The sequence below is a fragment of the Micropterus salmoides genome, unplaced genomic scaffold (assembly GCF_014851395.1).
Source record: "Micropterus salmoides isolate LMB-PRFRI ecotype aquatic unplaced genomic scaffold, ASM1485139v1 Ms_hic_scaffold_3, whole genome shotgun sequence".
Lineage (NCBI taxonomy): Eukaryota > Metazoa > Chordata > Actinopteri > Centrarchiformes > Centrarchidae > Micropterus > Micropterus salmoides.
The window spans coordinates 24,823,386-24,837,633 of NW_024042261.1; the positions used below are offsets into that span (position 1 = coordinate 24,823,386).

Genomic DNA, 14,248 nt, shown 5'->3' on the forward strand with positions numbered 1-14,248 from the left:
CTGTGATTAGTGAGTCAAGTGTAATGAACCTATACACTTGACATTTGGTTGGACAGGGGTCATTGAGAAGAGGCAATTGATTTTTGGAAGGCAGAGTGGTTTAAGTCTGTATTGATGCTAAAATGTTTGTAAAATTTTGAATGCATGAATAACAGTAACAAAGGATATCTACACTGTGGTCTTGCTAATTTTACTTTAGTAAGAGTCTGAGTACTTCTTCCACGACTAGGCATGATTTACCAGGAAGTGTCTTTTAAACGGTTGTGATCACCTGAGAGGGTGTGATTCCAGTGAAAGTGGTGTGTCCACCCCTTCCTGAGGGCAAACCGTACAATCCCCCAGGTTAAATCTCTCCGTATCATCATTTCTATATTTGATTGTTTCCACCACACATGACTCATCATGTGTGCTCAGTATTCCCCAGAGTCTCCACAAACCTCAGACTTTAGGTTTATGCCTACAATCTGAAACTGGTATCATATTAAGATGACAAACATTTCACAGTCTGATATAATAACGAGAATACTTGAAGGAAGTCTGTTTCACCTCATTTGATTCATTTTAGCAAATAATTAACTGTCACAGCAACTACTCACCACAGTGAAAGTCTAAGGTGCACATTCATCTTCTCAATTTGAGCTTGGTCTTCCTGTCTAATCCTAATTCACAGTAATGCGGTTGTTAAAGCCTTTGGGCGGTGGTCCAGTCTAATACAGGGCGAGCACAGACCGTGTCTGGGCTTTCCAAAAATATATTAATAAAACTAATTTACAGTCCATGAAGTTTTTAAGTGACTAGTGCTGGGACAGATGACCTCCATGTGAACATTTGGAGTAGGAAGTCTTTTCAGAAGTCTCATGAAAATAATCCTTTTACTACATACATACATGGGTCAAGTTCACAGTTGTCTTTGATCACAAATACCATTCTCATGGCAAACCCACGTGATTTCAAGAGAATTGTTACTCTTAAACACTGCTTCCCTGCAGACTGTAAACTTGGCTTTAAAGGTATAGTTTGACATTTTGGGAAAATACGCTTATTGATACCTCTCTCTCATGTTTGACTGGAAACAGGGAGAAACAGCTAGCCAGGCTCTCTCTGAAGGTAACAAAATCTCCCTGCCAGCACCTCTAAGTCTCACTAATTGACACATTGTATTTTTTGTTCCATACAAGTGTAAAAACGATATGGTTATGTGCCGAACTATTTCTTGGCCGCCTGCAGTAAGTGGTAGGCAGAGTTTGTTACCTCTGGAAAGAGCCAAGCTAGCTGCTCCCGCTGTTTCCAGTCTTTATGCTAAGATATGCTAAGCTGCAGCTTCATATTTGCTGGTATCACTGTCATTTAACTCTCAAGAAGGCAAATGAGTGCATTTCCTAAAAATGGCTAACTATTCCTTTAAAATTTTGTTGATGCCACTGTTCCTGCTAAAGCCTCATAACAAAACAAATCTTTTATATAAATAAACCTGAAAGAAAATCCTGTAGTATGCTAATACTTTTAGCCCATAAATAAGGCCATTATAAGGCCACAAATAAGGCTGGAATCAATAAAAATTGTATAAAGGCTATAAGTCTTTATTAAACTACCACTTTTCTGCCTTTAGCAGAGGATGACCATGAAAACAGATAAGAGTAGACATGTCCGGACGAGTCCTAATAGCAGGGTAAGGTGGTACCATTTAACAGGAAATTGTGTGTATTTCTTTGTGCACACTAGATAAAAACTTTGGAAACCAGCCCAGTGTGGAGTTTCCCAGAGTCTGTAAGCCATGTGTTCAATTCAAGTCAACAGTGACGGACAGAGCCACAAAATTTAACACCTGCTTGAACCAACGCCCAACAACAGCACATGTGGTAACCAGGTGCACAGCATGGATGACTGACAATGGTCAATACTGCAATTACACATTTGCCACCATTGTTTGTTTACTGCTCAGTAAAAACATGTTTGGGGGTGTAAGAGTGAACAAAGCTGAAACAATTAGTCCACTAAGTGCCAAAAAATTAATTGGTGTACTTATTAAGTAATTCATAAAGAAAAGTGCAGCTCGGGTACTGGTTTCAACTTCTGAAATGTGAGGATTTGCTCCTTTTTTCAAAAAAAGTTGTGTATCTTTTGGTTTTTAGACAAAACAAACATTTTGAAGTGACGAATAAATCCATCTAGCAAACGTTCCTTGAATAGCTACTTTGTCAGAAATACAACAGAAAAGCAACCCGTGTCTGTTTGGGAAGGCAATTTAAATTATGGCGACTCCACCACTGTAAAAACCAGAAGAATAATAAAATATAAATACATTGAATGGCTATTGCCGAATAAATTGCAGACCATTAATACTATCAAAAACTAGGTTTTATTAAAGGATTATAAACTTGCTAAAAATATGCACAAAAACGGTGACAAATGTTTGACATTTCAAAATGAATGTTAATTTTCCAATCTGTCTCAATCTGTGAAAACTTCTGTAGCATTACAAGTTTCCCAATAAGCATGTGGCCTTACAAAAGACTCAGCAGAGACCACACAAAAAAAGGAGAAATAGAGATATTTTTTTTAGCCTGGATTACTGTAAGAGGTGACGGACAAGTTTATGAAAATAAAAAAGGCATTGTGTTGCTGGTGTAAGGTTAAGACGCTGACTAGAGACACCTGAAGGTGTCTGATAACCGTAAACAAAGGACACTTTTCATGTGAACGTTTCTGTCTAATTTCTCAGGCACACAAGTTATTCATGTTTGTCTTGTGTCATTGCTGACATTTAAAGGTCTGACCTGAAAAGCATTACTCATTGCCAAGATTCAATGTTTTTTAAATGAGCGAGCAGGTTAGGAATGTGCGTAGGCAAGCAGCTAAAGAGAGGTCACATTCAAAAGTATCTTCCCTTTTTGTGTCACTCTAAAATACTTTTTCTTTTGAAGTCAAACAAATCATTACAAGAGAGGTGGTCAGTTTCAGAGGAAGTAACGACACGACAAAAATAAAACTGCCATTTTATTTCGTCTTTTCTGAAATATTGACACTACAGTGCTACAGCGAGGGGGTGGAGTTGGACTAGTGACAAGCTGTGTGGAACTTTGAATGCTTGGCACGAGAGTGAAACTGCAGAACAAAAAGGAACTGACACAGACAGAAGAGGACTGGTTTCTATTGCATTTAAGTTGATTAAATATTAAACAAGTCAGCTGACGGCCACATCAGCAGAGAGTAACAACAGACAATAACAATATGAAGAACAGATCTGAAACTACTCTACTTGAGACTTTTTGTGTTTTAAAACTAAAATCCTTTCACACTGCAAATAACTTCTCGTAGGAAGTCGGGATGTTTCCCCTAAGCCATGTGGAAACAAATGCAACAGACTTTACACAAACATTATGTGACAGGTATTACAGCCAATGATTTACTACAACAGCAATTTATGGACGGATTTCTTCTGTTCACAAGTTCTCTTTTTAAGCTCAACGCTTAACTCCCCATTCTCTGACCTTAAGCCTGAAGATTAATGCTAGCAGCATTACAGGAAAATATGTGGGAATGTTGACCTGCTCCTGGTTGCTAAAGCCTTGACCAGCAAGGCATTAACACAGAGATATTGGGTTAGTGAGAGGGCAGCAGTGCAGAGTTATGAAACCAAATGAGTCTACAAACAAAGGAGGCGTCTTGTTTCATCTTGGGACAACATAATCTTGTTTGGCTCTAGATACAGAAGGGTTACGAGAAAAGTTAAACACTGTGCTTATTTGCTTTCTCGCAGAGAGTTAGATGAAAAGATGGATACCACTCTCGTGCTGAAGCTAGCAGCCAGTTAGCTTACATTAGCACAAAGACTGGACTCGGGAGAAACAGCTAGCTTGACTCTGTCCAAAAGGTAAAAAGCATATTTCCCCAATATGTCTAACTATGCTTCTAAAATGAACAGGGAGGGTGTGTAAGAGTGCTACATGATCCTGACTATCCCGTCCTCATAGCTCCTCTTCGGTCTTCACCTGAACTATGTTGGAGGAGCTGTCCTGTGCCTCTGACTGCGGAGTCTGACTCTCATTGACGAGCATGTTGAACTGCAAGTCGCTGTAATGGGAAAAGTCCTGAGTGTATGAGCCAAAGTTCTGGGTATAGTTCATATCCATGTTTTCAGTGTTGGCAAACGTGGAGTTGGCGTCAGCCCCCTGCTCAAAGCTTGAGAGCATGGACGAGGTGAGGTGAGGGTCAAGCATTTCCAAAAATGCAGGCATTTCTAGCAACTGATTAAGGAGGGCCGGATCAATGCCAGTGCTTGAGTCCGGGGGCTCGTTGTAACACATTTGCCCTAAAGGAGAATCCACAGGCAGGGCGGTACAAAGCCTCTCGTCTGGAGACATCATGGTTGGCGGCTGGGGGAAGTGGAAAGGCTGTTCTGCCGCAGGTGCACTTTCTGCTGCAGGATAGGAAACAGATTGTGTTACAAAGAAAATAAATACCTGTTAGAAACATGATGAAAGTCAGTCATCATGTCAGTTATAAGGTAGAGAGAACCTTATACTTGGATCAGGACACATGATTCTGATTATGCTATATGAACCTCAATATTATTTAAATCTTTGCCCAAAAACACCCAGCTAAAACGAATGCAGTCTAATCAACCCTACAATGAATCCTACCTTCATGAATAAATAATTTATATATAAATAATGTAAACTGTTTTGAAGAGGTCATTTGAGGTCACACTTGTGGTGCTATATTGAGTGACAATTTTGCCCACCCCATTTTTATCAATGATGGTAGGCAAAATAAACAAACACATCTTGGTACAACAGTGTTCAAGGTCCTGGTATTTTACAGGCTTGCTGTCACGACTTATTGGCAAACACTAAATGGACAAAGCTTGCTTCGACGTTTGATTAATTAAACGATCAATGATCTGCTGCTCTAACGAATGGATGGGTTTCTGGCATGTATGAAATTTTGGTTGGTCTAGTTTGACCAGTTCCACAGATCTGACAACAGCCAGGTTGGATATCAGACTGTTATAAACTGTTAGTGAGCTTGTTTATATATTACTGGAGTAGTATTTTACTTGTTAAAACTGCCTTTAATGAAGCTGTTCTGTGATATACAACTGATCTGCACTGCAGAAGACACCTCCAGCTCACATTTCTGCATTTCCCAGCCATCTGCAGCTCTGTTTTTTTCCTTCTTCTTGTTTTCCATTCATAGTACAATTGCACAAAGAAATGCTGCCTTTCTCTCTTTTGTAGAGGTTGAGTGCACGGCCAAACTATAATAATATTAAAATTGTCAAAATACAAAATCGACGTGGGGTTCTGTGCTTATGTTCAGTGTGAGCATAAAAGTCGCAAGTTGTGGTTTGACTAAACGCAACGTACAAGATTCATGAAAACGCACTGTGTCTGCCCAGCTTTAGTAGCACAGAGCCATCATTATTAACACCTGTGCTTTTCCTGCAATGACAAGTCAAAATGTGAAAAGTGCAAATTCAGACAAGCAGTCTGACAGACACAAAAGCCATTTGTGAATCTGAATCGGTTTACCTCATAACTGCCTCTTGATACCAGAAACATGAATAAAGGAAACATCAGATCAAAAGAAAAAAGAAAAACACGTTCAGGCCTCACCTGTCACACAAGGTTTCTCTCTGAGGCTGATGTCGGACTTTATTTTTCTCTTCCGATTCACCTCATATGGATCTGAAATGAGGACAGTAAAACTTCACAATTAACCTCCTGTTATTGTTTCTAGCTTGAAAGTACATTTCATCCATTTTAGACCACCCGGCGCTGTACAGCCCAGACTGACCTGGGTTATGTGGCAGGTACGTGAAGCTAACAGGCTCGCTCTCCATCTGGTCTGAGAGGCGACGCAGAGCAACGCTGACTTCAACCTCCTCTGTGATGTCCTGGTCCTGGTAGGGTGGAGTCTTAAACACGATGGCGATCTGCCGGTGAACGTCTGTCTGGGCAAACTCCCCACTCGCCTTCCACGACCCTCGCCTGAAGATGATCTCTATGTCATCTGTGGATGAGCCATGTTAATCAGATGTTATCCAGTGTGCTTTTTACTGCTCCATCCTAACCACCACAAGTGTTTTAAGCATCTTCCTTAGCTTCAAGTCAAGTTCACAACACTTCACATCATCAATTCTAATGTTGTCTATGAAGATTCTCAGTCATCCAGGACATAGTTATCCAACGAAGGTTAAAATCAAGGGCAACTGGACTTCAACCAAGTCCAGGTGGTTGGGTATCTAAGTCCATAAGTGCAAACACAAGTTACAGAAGTATGCCTTATTTCGTATGAACAGTACCCATATCCAGTTATCCAGAGAAGGTTAAGGGCATCAAGGGCAACTAGACTTGGTTGAAGATGCCCTTGATTTTAACCTCTCCTAGATAACTATGACTGGGAACCTTCACAGAAATCTTGTTTCGCTAATTGTTGTGGAGCTTAGAGAGGCAGAATCACATCATCATATATAGGGCTTTTTGACCAAGAGTACATCAGACTTTTAAGTCCCCAGATCTCTTTTCAAGGAACTAAAAGGTTCCTTCAGCCCACTGTGGTGTGTGTTTCCACTGTGGTCTAAAGATCTGCGAAGATTAGGCAAATTAACCAGCTGACGTAGGCTGTAGGCCTGGCTGTACACAGCGATGCACAGGCATCATTATTTGTAACCACGATCCCTGAGCAACATTTATAAATGATCAGATCTGACTGGAATATAATAACATAATAATAATAATAATAATAACAATAATAATAATAAACTATAGGCTTAGCTTGACCATTAAAGCAGCTTTTTTGTGTGGGAGCTATAATGAAGAGACACGCGATAAAGTTCGTTACGCATTTAATAACAAACTGGATAAAACCATAAAGTTTTTAAAATAAGTCCAGCACAGAGAAAGCAGCACAAAAATAAAAGCGCAACAGTTTGGAAAGTTATTAAAACATTTCCAGTGACAAGAGCTGCAGATCAGCTGCAGGACTCATCTGTGTCGCCTGAGCGTCGGAGGAAAGTGAGCTTTATTACCTGCTGTAATCAGCTGCTCAGCTGGTTTTGAAGAGGAGGAGACCGACTTGAGCTCTGTGTAGAAACTTCCTGACTGATGAAAACTTAAAAACAACAACTCTGGACTCAGTAGTAACTCCATCAGCTGTTCGCTGTAAACCCACCCAGGCTGGCTGCTATTTACATTTAATGCCGACGATGATCTCAGGCGAACAGCGGCGAGATGTGTGCTATTGTGATTTATTGGTTTGCAAACAATGGTGGAAAAGAGAGGAGCAGTGGCAGACAAATACCCGACATTCTTCAGTTAAAGCCAGTAGCCTCTACTCGCCCATTCATAAATTCAATGCAAGGCAAGCCCCGCCCCCCCCAAAGTACAGATACTTAGTACTACCCCACGAGCAGGGTCTTTTTAGAGGGTAAAATGAAGACCCCTGAACTACATTTAGACCCTGGTCCCTCTGGTGGGAACGCAGCGAGTTCCTCCAAAGGTTCCTAGTTCCGGGGTACAGTTCCTCTGGTCAAAACGCAGCTTATTACTCTGATTGTCTGCTGTTTGGTCTGGTGTGTGTCTGACCCAGCAGAGGATGTTTTGTACACCTCACTCCTGTAATGAAAAGTTGAGCTTTTCCCATGTACCTTGCTATTTGAGCCTAATCTTGTCCACCATCTCTATATTTTGTACATCTGCAACAGGATGGACACAAAACTCTTGACTGAAGGTGTTCCTCTTACCTTTCTGTACTTTGTCACACAACATGTAGATCTCTGTCTTGCCAGCGCAGGAGCCTCTGTACTGGTTCAAACAGCTGATCTTCAGCTGTGACGTAGTTGTGGCCTCTGTGGAAAAAAACAAAACAAAAACAGGACATTGCGTGAGAATCAGGAAATGCATTTAGATATTTTTGGTGCAGAGTTACAAGTATCTGTGTAGAGAGGTCTTACTCTTGTCATAGATGGGGCTGGACACAACTGGATTGAGAGAGTCTTTTCTGCCATCCTCCCACTCAAGATCACACTGAAAACACAGACGCACAGCATTCATGTCCATGTCTTCAATGCCCTTTGAGTGACCAGCTGAGGGATGAAAAAACACAAAAATCAATCATGAAGTCTGTTTAGAGGAGTCACAATTAATTAGTTAGGAAAGAAGAAAATCTATCATCATTTATGTTTAAATATATGGATGTATAGGAAGATGACAATATTAACTAGGTTCTGAGTGGTATGTGTTAGAAGCCATCTTACTTTGAAAGGGGTCGATATTTTGATTTCTCCTCTTCTGAAGTGAAACGTCCAGCTCTTTCCTCCTCACACACTGGATACCAAGGTTAGCAAAGCTGCAAGTCAAAGAAGGGAAGAAGAATTAAAAAAACAACAACACATTTTGTATGTTCAGTGGTGGAATGACGAAAAGGATAATGGGTGAAATGCAAAAACAAGAAAGAGAGTAAGATATTAAGATTTTTAGGTAAAGAAAATGTGTATTTAATAAGAAGTTATGTGATGTGTTAGGGGAAAAGATAAATGAGATGGGGGCACACCTGTGACGCCGGTTGCTGTTAGGATTGAACGAGACAACGCAGATCCCTGAACCGTTCGGGCAGTCTTTACCCACCAGGCAGTGGGGGTGAGGCCGGTGTGGGAGGTCTTTGGTCACCAAAGACGCAGTAACTGTGACCTTCTTTAAGTGGTCAATGGGACCCTGAATCTGAAAGACAGAAAAGGTCAGGAATATAAAATAGAGAAGTAGGAAGAAGACGGAAAATCCTTAAACGTGAGAAAATGTTTATGAACTAAATATTAAAATATGCAGCAGATGCCGCCTAAGGAGAAGGGCCAAGCTGTTGCAATTCAGAGTAGCTGCTAATCCATGCCTTTTGTGTGTTATTTATGTCATGGAGCGTCTGTATTTGAGCATGTTAAATGTTCTCTCTTTTCTGCATTTGACAGCTAGCGTCCTTTTTCTGTGTGTTATCATTGACCCATTTGGGAAACCTCTTTCCAATGTATGATAAAAAAAAAATCTGATCACCAGTGCTTGGGCTACAAGTGTCGTCTGTATTGTGTGATGGTGTTTGTATAAGTTGAAGATGAATGTGTAGGAGGGTTTGTTAGTATGCAGGCAGGGGATAAACCGCCTGTCTTTGACCACACTTGAGCTGGGATTTGTGGGGACTTTCTAATTGACTCTAACAACCCACATCCTTCCAGCTCCACCCGTCTTCACATGGGGTTCAAGTGTGCACACATCATACAAAATCAACTGCGGTTAAAACCTCTCCAACTGTCTCAAAAAGCTAGTAAACCCCCTTAAGGTCCAAAGCAAAAAAACTAATTTAGCTGCAATGTGTCTACCTCTATCGCAGGCTGAGTCTTGTTGGTTTCAGTGCTGGACGCCCCCAGAATGCTGCCGGCCGAGCGTCCCTCACACTCGTAGCGAAACCTCATGCCTCTCTCCTTTGGCTCCTCCACCACCACCAATTTCGGCTTCTCCAGAATCCGCTCCAGCATCTCAGCGTCGCCTCCCCGGTTCAGAGAAGAAACACTGCCACAGCTCCTTGAGACTAGCAAACTTGAGGAGCCTCGACCACGCCGTGAGGAACCGGCTCCCCGGGATGGATGAGCCATCTCTCTGGAAGTGCAAAACTGCTGCAGGGGCTGAGGAAAGGTGCAGGTTGGCTGTGGTGGAGGAGAAAAAAAACAAAACACAACCATATTAACTACATTATTTTACCTTTGTTTACCTTTACCAGGTAAGTTGAGGTTGCAACTTACCTTTTTTGCAATGGAGACCTGGCCAAGACAGCAGCATTAAAAAATGCAGACTAACAACACTAAATCAGACAACAGATAAAATAATACAAACCATTGAGCCCAAGAACAGGGACAATAAATAATGGAGTCAGCAGATTTATATTATTTGATCTCAGATAATGCATGATCAACCCTGTATCAACCATTTGCAGAGATAAGATAGAAATTGCCCCAGCCGGCTATAAAATGTTTACTTTGAAGCATCTAAAGAGAAACCTTTGTCTGATATAAAAATGAAACTTCAGTGTCTGATTCTTAACGTTTCCAATATGATGCCTAAGAGAAAGACATTTATACCCAGATATTCATAACAGGTAGCAACTTCTCTACTAATGTCTTCTCCTGACCTGTAACAATATACACAGTGTCTATAGACATTTGTGAACATTTAAATTATCTGCTTCTTTATATTCCATCTATCTGGAAGCAACTAGTTACTTTTCAGATTAAGAGTTTTACATAAAAACACATTTGGTAACCTTATAAAAAGCATTGTTCAAGATTTATCCAGTGGTTCCCAACCTTTTTGGCTTACAAAACAGCATCTAGTTGGGGAATCATGTCATGTTTCAGATGACAGGAGGTAAAGACATCTGACATTTCACTAAAAAAATGTATATAAAGTAGTTAAAACTAGCTCCAGCTCAACCAGCTACAACAGTAAAGCGGTACTTTCTTACACATTGACGCATCAGTATTAACAATCTAATAATTTAACTTATAATAATTTATCAGTCACATGGGCCAGAATTCAAAAAACAGTATTTTTACTTTAGATACTTTAAGAACATTTCACTGATAGGTACTTTTAGCTAGGAATAATTCTGAATGCATGATTTTACATAGAAAAGAGCATTTGTACATTCTTGTATTGATACTTCAGGCCCCTAAGGTATACAGGCTTCCCCGTAGCATTAGAAAACAACACTAACTTACACTCAAAAATAAACCGCCACAGGCATGTTTTTAAAGCATAAAACAGAGATGTCTGTCATCCATTATAGCAGATGACACTGTAGGTGAAGAATTCTGCATCATAGCTGCAGTGAAACCAAGCAGCAAAACTGAGTCACTGCATGCTTTTCGTCTCATTTGTCTTCATAAATGTGCTTTCTATCCCTGCATAGTTAACCATGTGCTACTTTGACTGCTCATCTTGCAGTTAAATGTCTTATTTTTGCATTTCACCACAGACTACAAAGCTCTTTCCGTTCCCACTGAGACTTGTTGTTGTGTCTCTCTCTCTGTTCATTTTCCTTTATCTGCCACGCTCGCCATTCTTCCCTCCCAGTTAGACCTCTAAATGGCTTCAATGTCTTGCAAAACAAAGAAAAGGTAGCACAAACAAAAATGTAAAATTCACAAAACACACTTATGTTTTGGTCTATCTGGAGGAACAGTTTAACGACAGATGAATAATCAAACCTGCAGGGAACAAAGAAGTAAAGAAGTTGACCCCTTTGTCTCCCGTGTAGCGATTAATCAGGCTGAGAGCGCATTACGCCGTTGCTGCAGAGATCTGGGTGATGCCACTGCATGAGATCATGTTTCACAATATCCTGCCCAGCCACAGATGTCTGTTCATGTGTGCGTCTTCGAGCGTGTTAGCCCGGGCATACCTTAAAACACTAGAGCTAAAACAAAGCCTGACAGAACAGGAAATATAAAGTCAGCGCAACCTGATGTGGATCGACCAATTGAAAAGCGACGCAGGGCGAAGAATGTGACCTTTCAACCCACGGTAGGTTTGGCTAGTAAACAGAAAGGATGGGCAAACTGAAAGCAGGAGTCAGATTACAGTTTTTCCAACCACTCCCCCCCGCTCTCTCTCAGCCTCCTGCAACAGAGGAGCATGCTGAGGAGGTGGCGTGTTAGCCTCTATCGCAGACTCAGAAATTCATTAATAAAGTGAATTTACACACAAAAACTTGAAGCAATCTCACATGCAGGTAATTTCCAAAGAGCTTCAGCTGTTTGCCCTACAGTATTACACGGGCTGTGCAGGCTACAGCGTCACTACAGTCTTATCAGATTACAGCACTTCTGATCTCCCTATGGTCTGTAAATCACGTGCTTTATTGTAAGACAGACCTGCCAGGCTCCCTAACTACTGCCCTGTACAACAACAAAGACCTAACCATCTGCAGGCTGGAGGTATACTCCACTGCAGTTTCTCCCACCAACATAAAAAAAAAAAAAAAAAAAACACCTCTTCACTAAACCTGCAGTCTCCTCTGTTTTTTACATCCTAACAGAGAAGAAGCCTATCTGAAGCTTCCTCTGTTGTTGAGTTTAATATTGACAAGCCATCACCAGCTCAATGATGGCCATATGGACAAAATAACTGACCACATCACTGATATGTAAACATTTGTCTCTGCCTGCCTGGATCAATATTGTGAAATTAATGTATGTAGTCTAAGGCGGCAGTAAAAGACTTTGCCCATCATCGGTTACTTATTTTGATAATTTGATTAATCGTTGAGTCGATAAAATTTATAATAAAATTTTCTTAAACAATTAAATATATAAAAATTGTTGTCTATGAATTTACTGACACTTGACTAATGGATTAATGGACTATCTGTTTTGGCATTAATTTAGTCTGACTGGGGTAAAGACAGGAAAGTCTGGTTGATCTTCAAAACGAGCTTTGTATTCAGGTTTGAAATTAAAGCTAAAAACATACAGCTTTTCTAACACCTGATATCCAATAATCATTTATAAAAGGATCCATTGTCATCTATCAATTTAACTCACACCTGAAAGACACACCTTCACTCTTGCCCTCTGAGTATTGTGAATAGGCATTGTAAGTGTTGTTGCATAAATACTTGTGTTTTCATGATGCGCAGTTCATAATTGCTGTTATAATTTCATGTAACAAATATAACTTAATTTGGTGTAAAGATAAAATGTAATACATGTTTAAGAACTAAAGGGTAGAATAAGCTGCTAAATGATATGTGGTTAACAGTGTATCTATCTCATTCTGTATATTTACGTTTGTCCCGGAACTAATGTTTTCTGTCTGTGTTACCGCTACAACGGTTTAAGTCGACACTCACTGCCTTGAATTCCGGCGGAGCAGATAGCTCCGATGCTTGTTAAACTGCATAAAAGTTAAAAATGTGGTTTGAAGTTAATACAGACGACCAAATGGACATTCAAGAGACTTCAAAGAACTTAGTAACCTCTTTTCACGACAAGCGGCCAACGAGGTATTATTATATTGTCTTTATTGATCTGGATGTTGTTTGTATTTTCTCTGCTAAGCTATAATGTATTGATTTATTTGTACTGTGTTCACTTACAATGTAGTTCTCACGGCGTATAAGGCATATACGACGTTCAAGGCGTACATGGTGTGAAGCTGGATGTACCAAAGAGACCCGATGTGCCCACAGCAATAAACGCCCGTTGCAAAGAACTGACCTGTGTCTGTGTTGTCGCGAAGAGAGCTACAGGCATCCTGGGAAATGTAGGAAACCGCCAACTGACCAGATAGATCAAAACAACACAAACAACTTCACTGGAACAAATAAATCTCACTGCAATGTTTTTGACCCCACTCACCTGACATGGGTGCCTCTCGCCAAGAGGACAGGTTCTGAGGACGGTGAGGAGCACCGTCGGAGGCTCCTCTGGTTCTGGCCGTTAGGCTGGCAGCGCAAGTTAGGAGGAGGGGAAGGAGGTCCAGGGAGGAGGGAGGAACCCGACCGCTCACCGTCCTCTCGGATGATTTCTTGAATGAGGTCTGTAAAAAATGATTGATGATAAACAAGATAGTGTTCTGTGTCAGTCTTTTGCTCCTGTCAGGCTGCAACGAACATGAACATCATAAAACATATATACATTTTTATGAAAAATAACCTTTATCATCCAGGTAAAGATGCACTATCTTACACAGAAAATGTCATGTATTCAATCAATGTGACTAAATATCAAGCTGCCATATAATAACTACACTCATCACGAGACATGTATGTATAGGTTATATTTCCGTATTTATTTTAAATGTGTTTTATGCTCAGTGTTACAGCAGTGTATAACAAGATCATGCCTTTTTGTTTGTGTATGCCGAACTTAAAAATGTTTTTTACTCCACTCCATTATTTTCTATATCAGCACACCTAAAGTTCCATTATCATGCTTATACAAGGGCCAATTATCGAAAAATACAAGTACATGTACATGTGTTATACCTGTGTTGTTTTAATATGGTTGGTTAGTTAGCTGACTCCATAGTTAAGACATCATTACCGGTTAACTCTCACTGGTAAAACAAATGGGAGTACTGTTGCTATGGTTAGCAGTTCTTAAAAATACCATGCACAGTTTATACCTGTTTCTGACACTTTCCAACCAAATAGGAACTAGAGTTTACTGGTGTGTACAATACTAACAAGGCAGACAAAA

At 40.4% G+C, this 14,248-nt stretch overlaps 1 protein-coding gene and 1 long non-coding RNA gene across 4 annotated transcripts; one reads left to right on the top strand and one right to left on the bottom strand.

The window, feature by feature from the left end:
* Window positions 1-2,982: 2,982 nt before the first annotated feature.
* Window positions 2,983-13,315, bottom strand: relb (v-rel avian reticuloendotheliosis viral oncogene homolog B). 3 transcript variants are annotated; one of them, XM_038692358.1, is made up of 9 exons: window positions 13,265-13,315; window positions 9,371-9,694; window positions 8,557-8,723; window positions 8,261-8,352; window positions 7,958-8,089; window positions 7,748-7,852; window positions 5,800-6,015; window positions 5,619-5,690; window positions 2,983-4,420 (listed from the first exon to the last, which is right to left on the bottom strand). In XM_038692358.1, exons 1-9 carry the CDS (start codon window positions 13,298-13,300, stop codon window positions 3,969-3,971), a joined length of 1,596 nt encoding a protein of 531 aa, XP_038548286.1. In that variant the 5' UTR covers window positions 13,301-13,315; the 3' UTR covers window positions 2,983-3,968. The 3 variants fall into 3 exon arrangements, with proteins under 3 accessions (XP_038548286.1, XP_038548288.1, XP_038548287.1); XM_038692360.1 differs by lacking the exon at window positions 13,265-13,315 and adding an exon at window positions 11,255-11,426; XM_038692359.1 differs by lacking the exon at window positions 13,265-13,315 and having other exon boundaries at window positions 2,983-4,417; window positions 9,371-9,882.
* Window positions 11,682-13,260, top strand: LOC119882346. The gene is made up of 2 exons (XR_005440499.1): window positions 11,682-13,050; window positions 13,151-13,260. It is a non-coding gene; the product is annotated as an uncharacterized LOC119882346 (long non-coding RNA).
* Window positions 13,316-14,248: the final 933 nt, after the last annotated feature.